Consider the following 12,729-nt stretch of genomic DNA (forward strand, 5'->3'; position numbering starts at 1 on the left):
TAGCTAGATCAGTGTCAGATGGGCAGGGAACTAATATTTACCATGAATCAATTAAGTGGTGGTGGTGGGGACACTGTGCTAAGACCTTTACACATATTAAGTCTCATAGCAGCATGACGAAACAGGCATGGTCACATGTCACAGATGAGAAAACTGAGGCTTTCAATGGGATAAGCTCAAATGGTGTAAAGTGCTCACTTAGCATTTGGAAGGTTCTGTTATTAGTACCCAAGTTTTCCTACATGAACTTCTTTGTAGGAAAGGTTTTATGAACAAATGCCTCCTGTCTGCCAGCTTCGTGTTAGATTGTAAGCTCCATACGGGCAGGGCTGTGGCTGCTTTGTTCACTAGGAGACTTTGAATCAGCATTTGATGACTAGCGAAGTGTCAAAGTGAGTGACAGCGAGAGAACAAGCAGACAGCAGAGGAGCCAGCATCAATGTGGTCTGTATTTTCCCATATTGCCAGGATGCCAGCATCTGAGGAAACACTGGAATTTCTAATGTGGCAAATGCAAACCTTCCAATCTACCACTTCTCAGTTGTAACAGTATTAACAAACAGTACTGTTCCTTGAAATCTTAATAGGAATTTGTGCGGAAAAAAAAAATAAAGCCAGGGTCACAAAAGTTTAGGAAATGCTATAAATTCCACACTCTCCTCCCCCTTGAAACCTGTTTAGCTTACATTTCCCCAAAAAAGCTGACTATGGAGCCCTCCCTACCACTCTTCCCTAGGGAGGGGAGTGGACAGTGTAATGTTTTTTAGCTAGCTAAGCTCACACATACCATGATTGATCATTTAGAATGAATTCAAGCCAGCAAGGAAGGCAAATAAAAATAAAAAGTGACAGCAGTACCAGTGTGTTCCAGGCTGCCCTACCTCCTCTGTATATCTGACCCACCTCTGATCCTCAGTCTCAGGAGAGCCCCAAGGTCTCCTGAGTTTACCCCCACCCCTCCCTGAAGTAAGCATAGGGTGGATAAATAAGGGAGGCTCATTTTGCCCCTAAAAGGCGTGTAAGTACGATGTTTGACAAGAAATTAGAATCTGGCCAGGGATATGACAGCAGTGACGTCTCAGCTGGGGCCTAATGCTAGGCTGTTACTGGTACATGAATCTCCTACCCCCAGTACACTCACTTCACCTTTATCTCATTTCCTTTACTTATTTTTTTTACTTATTTTATTTTATTTTTTTTTAACGTAAGCTCTACCCAACTTGAGACTTAAACTCAGGACCCCAAGACCAAGAGTTGCATGCCCCACTGACTGAGCCACCCAGATGCTCCACTCTCATTTTTCCTTTAAACAGCCAGTTGTGGGGTAACCCACTTCTTTTAAATGCTGATAGAGCAATCCAAACACACTGGGCCACTGAGTTTTATGCCAAGATCACTTGCTTGTTGCCTCCCCATCAGTCTGTGCCTATTCACCCAGGAAGGAGTCCTCTGATTTAAGGTAAGACCGGCTACAGATGAAGAAAACATCAGTGCTCTAAGTAGTTATGGAACTGAGATACTAAAGAAAAAAAGAAATAAAAAAAAGTAACGCAAGAAAATGTAAGGTTCAAAGTGGGCAGAAGAAAGGCTTTATTTTTATTTTTTCACATTTGCCTCAGAAAAGCCCTTTTAATAAAGCCTGTGGGAGAACCTAATTCTCTTCCCAGACCCAACTGCTAATCAATTCCCTGGGCTCCTTATATAAACAGCAGCAGTGGGTCTGACAGAGTTGGGTAATCTGGGACTGTATCTGAACTGCTGTTTCATAACAAGGAGTCCACTTCTAGCGTCTCCATTTAATATGAGATGGTAAAAGTATTTATCCCTCTGTCTAGTGGCTCTGAGTAAACAATCTGAAAGGCAGGTGTTAAAACAGTACATCAGAAAGACAGCAGGGGCTGTAGACGTCTTCTGCGGTGGTTTTTCTATTCTGTGGAACCTGGCCAGAAGCCCTGCAACACCAACCCAATGCTTTAAAAAACACTGGCAGGACCTTGATGATGGGGTGACTGTCATGGTAAATACATAATCCACTGCAATGGAAACCATCTCCACCATTTGGCATTTTTGCTCTTTTTTTTTTTGCAAAAGGTTTATTATCCAAATACACACACACGCACACACACGCCACAGAATGTTAGAACTGCAAAGGACCTTTGATGCTACCCAGTTCAAATATCCCTTATCTAATAATTGAGAAAATTAAGGTCCACAGATATTAAATGATTTGTCCAAGGTCATTCAAAATGTATCAGCTCATTATAAATAAGATGGGGCAGAAATTGGGAAAATTGGAAAAAGAATTCTAAAAATTACACAGGTTGGGTTATTTTATCCATCTAAATAAATATTAGCATGTATTAAAAATGTACAATTCAATAAAATTCCAGAATTTAGGTAGAAATCAGGGAGCAGACATATTGGTAAAATGGAAGCAGTGGTAATTAGTGATTCTTGAGTTTTTTTTGTTGTTGTTCAAACAAAGTGAAAGGATTATAACACAACAGTGCTCACCACTGATACAAATTTCACGACTAGAAGCAGAAATATTCTGAAGAAATAATAACGATGTTTCCTAGGTTAAAGACTCTCCTGTTCCTCTCCAGGCAAAATAGATTTTGTTTTTGTTTTTGTTTTCAGTCTACAAGAGGGTCTCAAAAGCTCATATTCCTGAATGACTAGGCCAGGTGACCCTTAGGATTATAGTCTTCATCCCCTTAAACAGGGTTTGTGCCCTAATTCAGCTGCCAGAGGCCTCGCCTGGCATTATGCCACCACAACCCCTCAGCGAGACCAGCATTATTCCCATTTGTCCTCCACCCAAGCTGATGCTGTTGAGAGAAGCCTTGCTATGCAGGTACTTTGAAGGTGGCGAAAGTGTGCTTCTGGTATCATTTTATATGATATATTCAATTATGAACTAAAGAGGTATCTCCTATTGTCTTAAGAAAATAACACAACTTGTTATGGGGCCAAATCCATATCATTTGCTATTTGTTGATACCAACTATGTGATATGGAAAATGGAGAGGTAATCATAACCCCCCTAATGGGGTGGTTTTGAGATCTAGATGAGTAACTATGTATAAAGTGCTAACCAGCATCTTGTGCACAGCAAGCATGCCATAAGTGTCGGGTAATATTAGTACTGAGGGGTGAATGACTAGCATTTGAAAGAAATGAATGAGTCAGATAGTTTTGAGTTACTAAAAAAGGCAGGAAGATACAAACTGAGCCACCTATAAGGAAAGAAATATGGTAAAGGACTAGCAGTGGATAAGATTAAAAGAGAAAGGTCAAAACACACCATAACAAAGCACAGTAAAAAAATCAAAAACTTAAGTTCTGAATTCTGAGCTGAAGAAATGGATGCAGTCAAAAAGAGAGCAATAAAAATAATTAAAGGGTTGGGATACAGGCCATTTTAAGAAAAGTTAAAAGGAGCTGGGGTTACGCGACCAAGAGAATAAAAGGCTGAAGAGGTTAACGACAAGACTGAAGACCAGAGAACACTGTACTGTGCCGGGGAGCGGCCAGGGCACAGAGGACCCAGCAGAGTGGGGCACGCAGGCTGGCAGGGTCACTGCAGAGCTCTGTGGGGGCAAACGTATGTGTGCAGAGGGAGGCCAGCCTGTCTGAGAATGGCACGGATGTAATCTGGCTCAATTTAAACTTTAGATGACCTCAAATTTTACATGAGTTATCTACAGTGCCTATAAGAAACCCTGCAAGTTCGAAAATTCCTGTACCGTTAGGAACAGTGTGAGTTACGTGACTCTGGGTGTTGAAAAGTCTGCCGTGTAACATGCTGTGCAGATAAACTGTACCTGACCCTATCAAAACAAACACATGAACGGAGGGGACACCCAAGGATCATTCAATGGAAAGGTACAGTGATCACTGTTGATTTGCAAACTTTGGAATAAATCAAGGTAAAGTTTTTCAGCTAGTTCTGCTGAGAGGCCAAAAAAAAAAAATCACTTTGGTGGTTTTAGTCTTCTAGTCCTTTGTCAAACACACCAACTTGCCTCACTGTTTATAAAACGATGGTACTGGACAGAGTAAAAAATACTTTCAAAGCAATGGGGACAGCAAATTCGCTGTTTGTACTTAAAATTTAAGTGTGGCAGATCTTGTGCATTTTAAAAACAATTTGAGATTTAGCCTACTACAGAGAAAGTGAAGTTACTTGTGAAAATAAAGAGAAAGAAAGGAGGTTGGAAGTTGCTACCTCACTCAGCAGGAAAGGGAAGGTGAAAAATCTCACTGCTGGTAACTTACTGGGTTGGGACTAGGCCCCATGGGTACAGATACCTGGAGAAGCCATGAATTGTTGTTAAACCAAACTAAATGTATCTAAGCTAAGCACCAAGTCCCAGGAGCACTGGCTTTGTTCCAAAGAAATACTTACTAAAGACACCAGTGGAGCTTCTCAAAGCTGAATGTACTGTAGCTGGGTCAGCAATGGGAAAATACAGAAGTAAAATTATACCAAACCATGGAAAGATGTTGATTAAAGAATTTGGTTATTCATGAGACTGTTTTTGTGTGCATTTACATTTCCAAATTTCTATCTTTTCATCATTTACTTATGATGACTTATGTTATCATAACCAAAAGCCTCAAAGAGCTCATCTTTACTCTTGATAATTGTTCCTATTACTATTAATAGTCACTGCCAATCAACTCTTTAAAAATTGGTAGGGTCACTGCTCATAAAGGAGAGACTCATCTTGCGTCCGGTCTTACTTCCCTTCAGTCTGATGGATATTTGAGTGAGCTGACCATAAAGATGATGGGGGTGGGGCAGCCTCTTAATTAATGTATAGAAGAGGATGAGAATCCATGAATGACATCACAGTTGAGGTACCAAAAAGGTATTACCCTCATACTTTGTTATAAGCATATTTTATATTTTAAAATAAAAATTGTGTGCAAAGATCCTCTGAAATTCTACTAATGGAAAACTCATAAATTCTACCAATAGATTTTACTGTAAAAATAACCCTGCAAAAATGCCAAACAAAACCTATACTGTCCATCATTGAAATTACATCATCCAGGGTCAAAGAACACACAACAGCACCACTACTACAACCTCACATAGTAAAGTCACGTGACCAGATCCCAGTCCCAGTACTGTAACATAACAAATGTTATGGATTTAAAGGATTCGGGATTTATGAAAGAAGTAAAACTTTTCTATCTGTTCAATTTATTATCAGTATAAAGAGAACAGATGATTTTTGACCATGTTATTCAAAATATTCTGGAAACTAATTCTGTGTTAACATTAAGTTAATATTACCAGTATTTACCTACAGTGGTCTTGAATTATTCCAATCAATCAGTGAGAAGGAAAACGATATCTATACAAACCTACATATGGTCCACCGGGTTTGATAACTTTTGTGCTTCGGTTGCGGGATTCCTCCTCTGCCTGGGTCATTCTTTCTCGTGTCATCTGATACGAGTCGTTTGTTGCACACACTGTAATTTTATCTTGTATAAATCCCAGGCAATTGAGCTGGGAGGCTCCAGAGCTGTCAAGTAAGACGGTGGCTTTGTTAGAAATGTCCCTCATTTTGCACAATAATGGTAAGAGAGAATTGTATAATTCTAAAATCAGCAGCCCAAACAACAGCCTTGCAATCTGGAAATAACTAATATTAATAATTTGAAATGTTGAAATTTAAAATATTTAAATTCCTTTCCTTCATTTCACATCACATTTTTTTTTCATATTTTGAATAGAATGGGTAAAATGAACTCTCAGAGGTCAAATCTGTAAAATTCTGAAAATAATTAGTATTTATATTAAAGACCAGAATCTCAATGAGCACTGTAGTTCTACTTTCATTTTATAAAAAATTATCTACCACTTATATGAAAAATGTTTAAAGTTTACTTTTGGAGGAACCATAATTTGCATGCTTTAGAAATGACTAGAAGAAATAGACCCACTGTAATGCTTTTTATTTTTAATAAGATAATTCATTTTAAGGCCAAAATATTGCCAAACATTAGGATTTATTATTAGCCCAAATATCCTAAACATTTGTAGACTCTGTATTTACCATTTTGTTAAATCTCTACATAAGATAACCTATTTGTGTGGCAAACATTGAAGAAAATACTGGACAAAGATTTTTGTAAATATTTTTTGAAAAACTTTTATTTAAAAAAAACCATGAAAATTAACATTGGCCTGGAAGATGGCTCTGTTTCAAAGTATTATGCTAATATTAGGGGATCATGGTAGCAGTTACACTGGTATTTTATTTATATATTTATTTATTTTGAAGATTTTGTTTATTTATGAGAGAGAGAGAGATTGAGTGAAAGAGAGAGCAGGGCAGAGGGAGAAGCAGACTCCCTGCTAAACAGGGAGCCTGACGCAGGGTTCAATTCCAGGACCCCAGGATCATGACCTAAGTCGAAGGTAGACGCTTAACTGACTGAGCCCCCCAGGTGCCCCTACGCTGGTATTTTAAAAAGAAATTACTATGGCCTTAAAACAGACTGGAATATAGAAGTAATGAAAATGTCACTACAGCTCTGATACTCTATTTCCAAACTAGCTTTGTTATGAGGCTAAGAAATAGGGTTGATAAAATTTCTGTAAATTCCTAATAACTGTACAAATGCTATTTAAGAAAAAAACCAGTTCATTCATCTCATAAATATTTATTAGGCAGGGACTGCACACCAGGCAATATGTGAGGGTCCGACTGAGACAAGGACTAAGACAGATGTGGCCCCTCATTCAAGAAGCTGTCTACTGGGTGACAAGGATGAGCACACTGGAAATTATGACACAGTGTGACAAATGGCAGGGAGGCAGGGAAACCCCAGGAAGGTCTTTCACCTGGATTGTAGGCAAGGCAAAAGCTTCCTGGAGGAAGTGAAGCCTAAGCTGATCTACAGGGATGTCTACAGGGGGTGTGTGTGTGGACGGGGAGGATAGACGTTTTCTGGGAGGAGAACCAACCTGTGTGGGCCCAGGGGAAGCAAGGAGGAAGTTTTCAGTTTGACCAAAGATAGTTGGAAAAGACAATTAGAGCTGAGACTGAAGAGGGCAGGAGAAGTACTCATACAGGGCTTTGGAGGATTTTAGATTTATCCCAAGAAAAAGGCTAAAAACAGGGGCGAGAAAATATCTTATTTGTACTGTAAAAAGATCAGTCTGGATAAAGAACAGATTGGGAGGTAGGGGGCACAAAAGTGAAAGCAGGAGGAGACCACTTAGGAGGCTACTGAAGGACTACTGGCAAGGAAGAAGAAGAGACTACAGTTTGAAGTTCTGGTGGGAGGAAGTTTGAATTTCAGCATCTCCCCCCAGAAATTATTTATTAAGTAATTTCAATAGTGAGAATAAGCTGAACCTTTTGTCAGTCACAATGAAGTTACAGCTTATACCACTCAAAGTCAAGAAACAGATCTTTCCATTAAACAAAATAGAGCTAAACCCTGTAGGCAAGAAGGTACTCTCTAGAATTGTCCACTCATCCCTTTTCAGAGTTACCTTAAAAGTACCTTAAGAGTACTTAAATACTTTGACATATAAGCATTTGACATTTGACACGTAAGCATTCCTAGAATCTTTCTCTAGCCTAGCTCAGTTTTCCTACAATAGACTGTGCATTACTGTACGGGGCTATATGCCCTGAACTATGTATTTCCAAGAGGCCTGTGAATGGACAGATTTAAGGAATTTTTGAAAGGTAATTTTAACTTTGGGATTTCCTCCATTTTAGATATGATAAAAGTGACATTCAAGGAGAACCTGAACTACAGCAGAGACAAGAACCATGGGAAAAATAAAAATTCAATTGAACAGAAGAGGTGGAATGAAATTATAAAAAAAAAAAACAACTTGCTTGCCAGGTTGAGAACTGAAGTTTCAGGGCTTTTGTTTTCATAGTGGCAATTTCAATTTATACCCATACAAGACCATTTTATGATCATACTTTTATAGTTGGATCATACTTTTATAAAATGCACTGGATCATACTAATGTATTTGCCCCAATTTTCTCACAATAGTTGTTTCATTTCTCTTGCTGCATCATGTAGCATTTTGTAAGTGACTTTAAATCCTTCTCCAAACAAGAAATCATATTACCTATGATGCTTTCTAATGGGACGTAGTTCAATTTGAGGTCAAAGTGTTCTCACTATAATAAAATAATTCTCTAAAGGCAAGCATCATAAGTAATAGCACCACAATTTGAAATCGGTGTGCCCTTTGGTGTGTAAAGAACACTGGTCTGGGAGTTAGGAGGACCCAGTTTTTATTCAGCCTTGTCACCAACTAACCAGCTGTGTAACTATAAATACGTCATCTGTGCAATGAAGGGGTTGAACTATACAATCACTAAAGACCCTCATACTTGATGCTTCTGTAATCTTCTGCAGTGCTGTCCTATAGTACTTTCTGCAATTGTGAAAATGTTTTGTATCTGTACTGTCCATTATGATAGCCACTAGCCATGTGGCTATTGAGCTCATACATAATACGTGGTAAATGTGAGTGAAGAACTAAATTTTAAATTTATTTCATTTTTATCAATTGAAATGTAAATAGCCACATATGGCCAGTAGCTATCACAGTGGATAGTACAGAAATGTCTATATAATCTACAACATACACAATTTATACCAAAAAATGTAAGTTTGGGAGTGGGCAACTTTTAAAGAGCAAAATTAACATTTACTCAGGAAAATGGCTATTAAGATAGAACAGAAAGTTATTTAGTCACCCTAAATGGGAGTAGAAATTCAGAACTCTCAGTGAAGTGTCTTATTTGGTATCTCTACCTTCCATGCTCCCTTGCAATATAGCTTTCCTTTCCTTTCTCCCACATACAGCAAATGCTTACACAGTTTCAAGTACTGCACAGATGAGAGATAGGAATGGATAGCCTGAGACAGTTTGGGCCAATTTCAATGTTCTCGGGATGTTGGGGGTTCTAAGGCCTTGTCTTTATCCATGGGCAGAACAAACTCCCCCTACTCAAGGGGCCCATTCTTTAATCAGAAACAACCAGAGCAAAGACAAGTCAAACAAGTAGCTTATTGTTTACAGAGGACCTAAGTGAGATAAGGGTTCCATGGTACCCTGGGATGTGGGTGTGTATTCTTGTCTTCCTCCCTCTTTTTTTTTTTCCTTTAAAATTAGCGGTGACTGCTCTATTGGGATTAATTTCTAGTTTCCATTATGCTGCAGCATAAAAATTTCTGAAAATCTTAAAACAAGGCTTGCACAGGGAAGAAAGAAAGGATATACAAGATATACATATTTTTTTTACTCCTTTACTCTGGAGTGTGAACCTTGAGTATACAATAAGGCACTCTTATTTAAATACAGTGAATAAAAACTTAAAAAAAATTCTTAAACTTGTCTTTAATTAAAAATAAAACCCCGTTTTATAGATAAAAAATCTATACCTTAAAAATTCCTGAGGGCAAGAACCTTAAAATTTTTATGATTGTATCCCACAGTGACAAATATAACTGTTGGCACATAGTAGGTACTCAATATTTCTTAATAAAAGAGCTCTATAATTCAATTGAATAAACATCTATGGAATGACTACTATATATTTTATTGTTTAAGTAAAAACAAAAAACTCTCAAAGAAAAATTATTCTCCCTTCAGCATATCTTCAAACATACTTACCTGGAGAATGTTTGCTGGATGCAGTCAAAGCTGCCCTGAGGGTTGTCTTTACCCACATTTGACAAATAGAAGTTAAAGGTGTGCGCTTCATTGGGGGGATCATTTTTAGGAATTTTGACAAGCTAAAGGGAGGGAAAAGAGAGAAACATCTCAAATTATAAATTTGACAAACAATGATCTGATGACTGACTTATCTGTTTTTCAAGTGACATTCATTTTATATGTAAGCCCTCTTGAGCATTGAAATTTACAGCATTTAAATTACCGAATCATTGAAGGAATCAAGCAAGTATGCCTAAAAATCACACCACTCTTATTTCCATTTTCTACCCTTAAGTGTCAATAATCACTTCTGATCAATAGTTTATAAAGAGAAAACCTCTTTGTTTCAAACTAGCAAATGATTATAGTTCACATGAAAAAGTTATTAGTGAATTTGCTAAAAAGTAAAAAGCTTTTCCTCTTTTGAGCTACAAGGTTGTCTTTGGCTGGCATGCTGCCCCTTGCTGAATAGCTTCTAGATATTTAAATGATCTCTGGGACAGAGTTTATATCCCAATCTTTACTCTCTTATTATATGCACATTTCATTTTAATTCTTCCTTCTTTGAGTAATATTTTTGAAGAATAACTAGCAGCATAGGGTCAATGCCACAGTTACATTCACACCAAAATGCAGAGGGGTATTTCTCCCTGCCTTAAGATTCTCTTACCCTCATGTTTACAGAATAGGGTCAGGAGCCTGGAGAGAGGATTCTGCGGACTCCAAGGCCGAGCCCCAAATAACACTGTGGAAAAGGCAAATGTTTTTTATGCTCTTACTCAAGGTCTAGTTTCTCTATTAGATGGGAAGCCCCAAAAGTGAAAGGACGGGGTTGCTCTAGATCACTGAGCACATTTTCTGGCACATTTTCTGGTACATAGTAGGACCTCAGTAAACATCTGTGAACAAATGAACTGAAAGCTTCTGTCTTTCAATGGCTCCATCCTTTCCGGCTCCTAATACCTTTCTTCCCTTGGGTTTGCAGGGGCTACCATGATGTTAGGTGATAATTATGAAAAGGATTCATTGGCAAGAATAAAAAATATGACTTCCTGCTTTCCAGCCTCCAAATACACAGAGTCTTAGCAATTGAGGAGATGAGTAGGGAGCAGGGGGGGTGGAGAGGTGGCGGGGGTGGGGGATGTTCTCCAGTTCTCATTCTTTCCCCCAAAATCTGCCCTTTTCATTATGGTAAGATGAAGATTCAGAACTAACTGGTTGAATGTGCTAGTAAGCATAAGCATGTATAACTTCTGCTTGGCCAGGCAGGACACCCTGCAAGCGACTGTGACTTGCTCACCCTAAAAGACACCTAACTTTTGACCTAAGGAAAAGAATTTTTTTGAAGCTACCAAGCTACCAATTCCACAGCCCCCTGCCACCCCACCAAAACCAAAACCAAAACATAAAGTAAGAAGTGAGATAATTTGCAATGTCTAGTGCATAGTAGACATGCAATAAATGTTTGTTGAGGGAATGAATGAACAACAGGTAGAAATAAGTCAAAGAAAAACATCTTTTCAGAGGAGATTCAGAAAACTCATGTCAAGCTTGAGAGGGCAAATTTCACCAAAGATGTGGAGTATTACATAATATACTCCATAAAGCCTCCATCATCCTTGAAATTTAAACTTTGACTCCTTCTTTTAAATTAGTTCCAATTGCTAGGGTGATAAGTTTCTACATTTATTATCTACTTTATAAATTATACCTTCTTTGGTCCCTAAAGTTATTTTATTTCTCAGATTTTCCCCTAGTTCTAAAGTGCTGGAACTTTGTGAGCAAGTCTTAATTTACTCTGGAAGGACTCATTAGGCTGTATTACTGGGTGTGCAAAGTGAATGCCTAGTTAGCACACACACACTGGTGAAACAATGCTATGTTTTACTTCTTAATTCTACAGAGGCATGGGAGAGCAGGAGCCAAAGGAATGCTGTGTTGAGATACAAGGGAACAAAAAGTCCATCCTTAGGCACTGAGTGTAACAGCACTCAACTGACATCTGTCTGCTTTTATATTTTAAAGAATAGGAGGATTCTGCTGATAGAGAAGGAATGTGCCCTGTAGTTAAAGCCTCCTTAAAGGCCTATGAGAGAAAGTGGACAGGTAAAGAAGGTGTGAACACCTAAATGGAATCCTTTCTTCCGCTCTAACTCATTTCCATTTTCCTTCTGCCCTTAACCCTCACACAGATCTGCAGAGCCTGGGTGGGGACATTTTCACAGTGGTTGCAGGCTCATCTGCAGGCCGGGCTCTGGTTTCTCTTGAGGTCTAAGGTCTTCATTCCTGTGCAGCTCAGGTCTGGAAATGCAGAAGCACTTCACCCAGCAAAATATGGAAGACTGTCCCTTTGGGGAGATTCTAAATTGCATTTTTAAAAAGTAGAATCATAGAGTTTTTTCTGTATTTTTCAAGAGTGGCTAGACTTTTTATTCAAATTCTATAAATGTTCAGTATTCTTTCACTAAAAACTTGTAACTTAATTACAGGAGTTCTTAAGCTCAGACATATAATAAACAGCATTTCATGAAAGCTCTTATCAAACCTTTGTAATAATTAAATGTAGATTTTTCCTTTCTCAGCCTCTGAACTGATTGTTCTGAAGTAACGCTTATACTTTTTAAGGTGAAGAATTATCTTCCTATACATTAAAAAAAATTTAAACATGTACACACAGTGTCTTGTATAAACCTGGAAGATTCAACAACAAAAGTATCTGGTATGAATTACTGTGCACGCTCCTCAAAATAATAGGGTCTGGCCTGGTGGTGGACACAGAAGGTTTTAATATTCTCCTTCTTTAAAAGTGTCTTGAATAGAAAAGAAACAGACAACAACAAAAAACAAATCTACGGTCTTTTAAAAAAGTATCACAACCCAAATAGGAAAGAATCATATTAAAAAGAAATAAAGTTAAAAAGAAAAGCACATACAACCCATGCTATATCCCCACTGAAGTGTTTGGAAGCATGTGTTACACATAGATCAGAACAGCTGCTCTCAACA

The 12,729-nt window shown here is 38.2% G+C and overlaps 1 protein-coding gene across 7 annotated transcripts in view; it reads right to left on the reverse strand.

Annotated features, from left to right (window-relative positions):
• ELL2 (elongation factor for RNA polymerase II 2) overlaps positions 1 to 12,729 on the reverse strand; it is an 80,442-nt gene that overhangs the window by 29,600 nt on the left and 38,113 nt on the right. For all 7 annotated transcript variants that reach the window (XR_010413156.1, XR_010413155.1, XM_064596396.1 and 4 more), the window contains 2 exons: positions 9,682 to 9,803; positions 5,380 to 5,543 (listed from right to left, as the gene is read on the reverse strand). Coding sequence is in view for 5 of the 7 variants with exons in the window: in XM_064596396.1 (XP_064452466.1) it covers positions 5,380 to 5,543; positions 9,682 to 9,803 (286 nt within the window). In the remaining 2 variants the exon portion in view is untranslated. The remainder of the gene's footprint in view (positions 1 to 5,379; positions 5,544 to 9,681; positions 9,804 to 12,729) is intronic.

The sequence above is a fragment of the Mirounga angustirostris genome, unplaced genomic scaffold, assembly GCF_029215605.1.
Source record: "Mirounga angustirostris isolate CCGP_5_RB_7025 unplaced genomic scaffold, mMirAng1.0.hap1 SCAF_7, whole genome shotgun sequence".
NCBI classification, from domain to species: Eukaryota; Metazoa; Chordata; class Mammalia; order Carnivora; family Phocidae; genus Mirounga; species Mirounga angustirostris.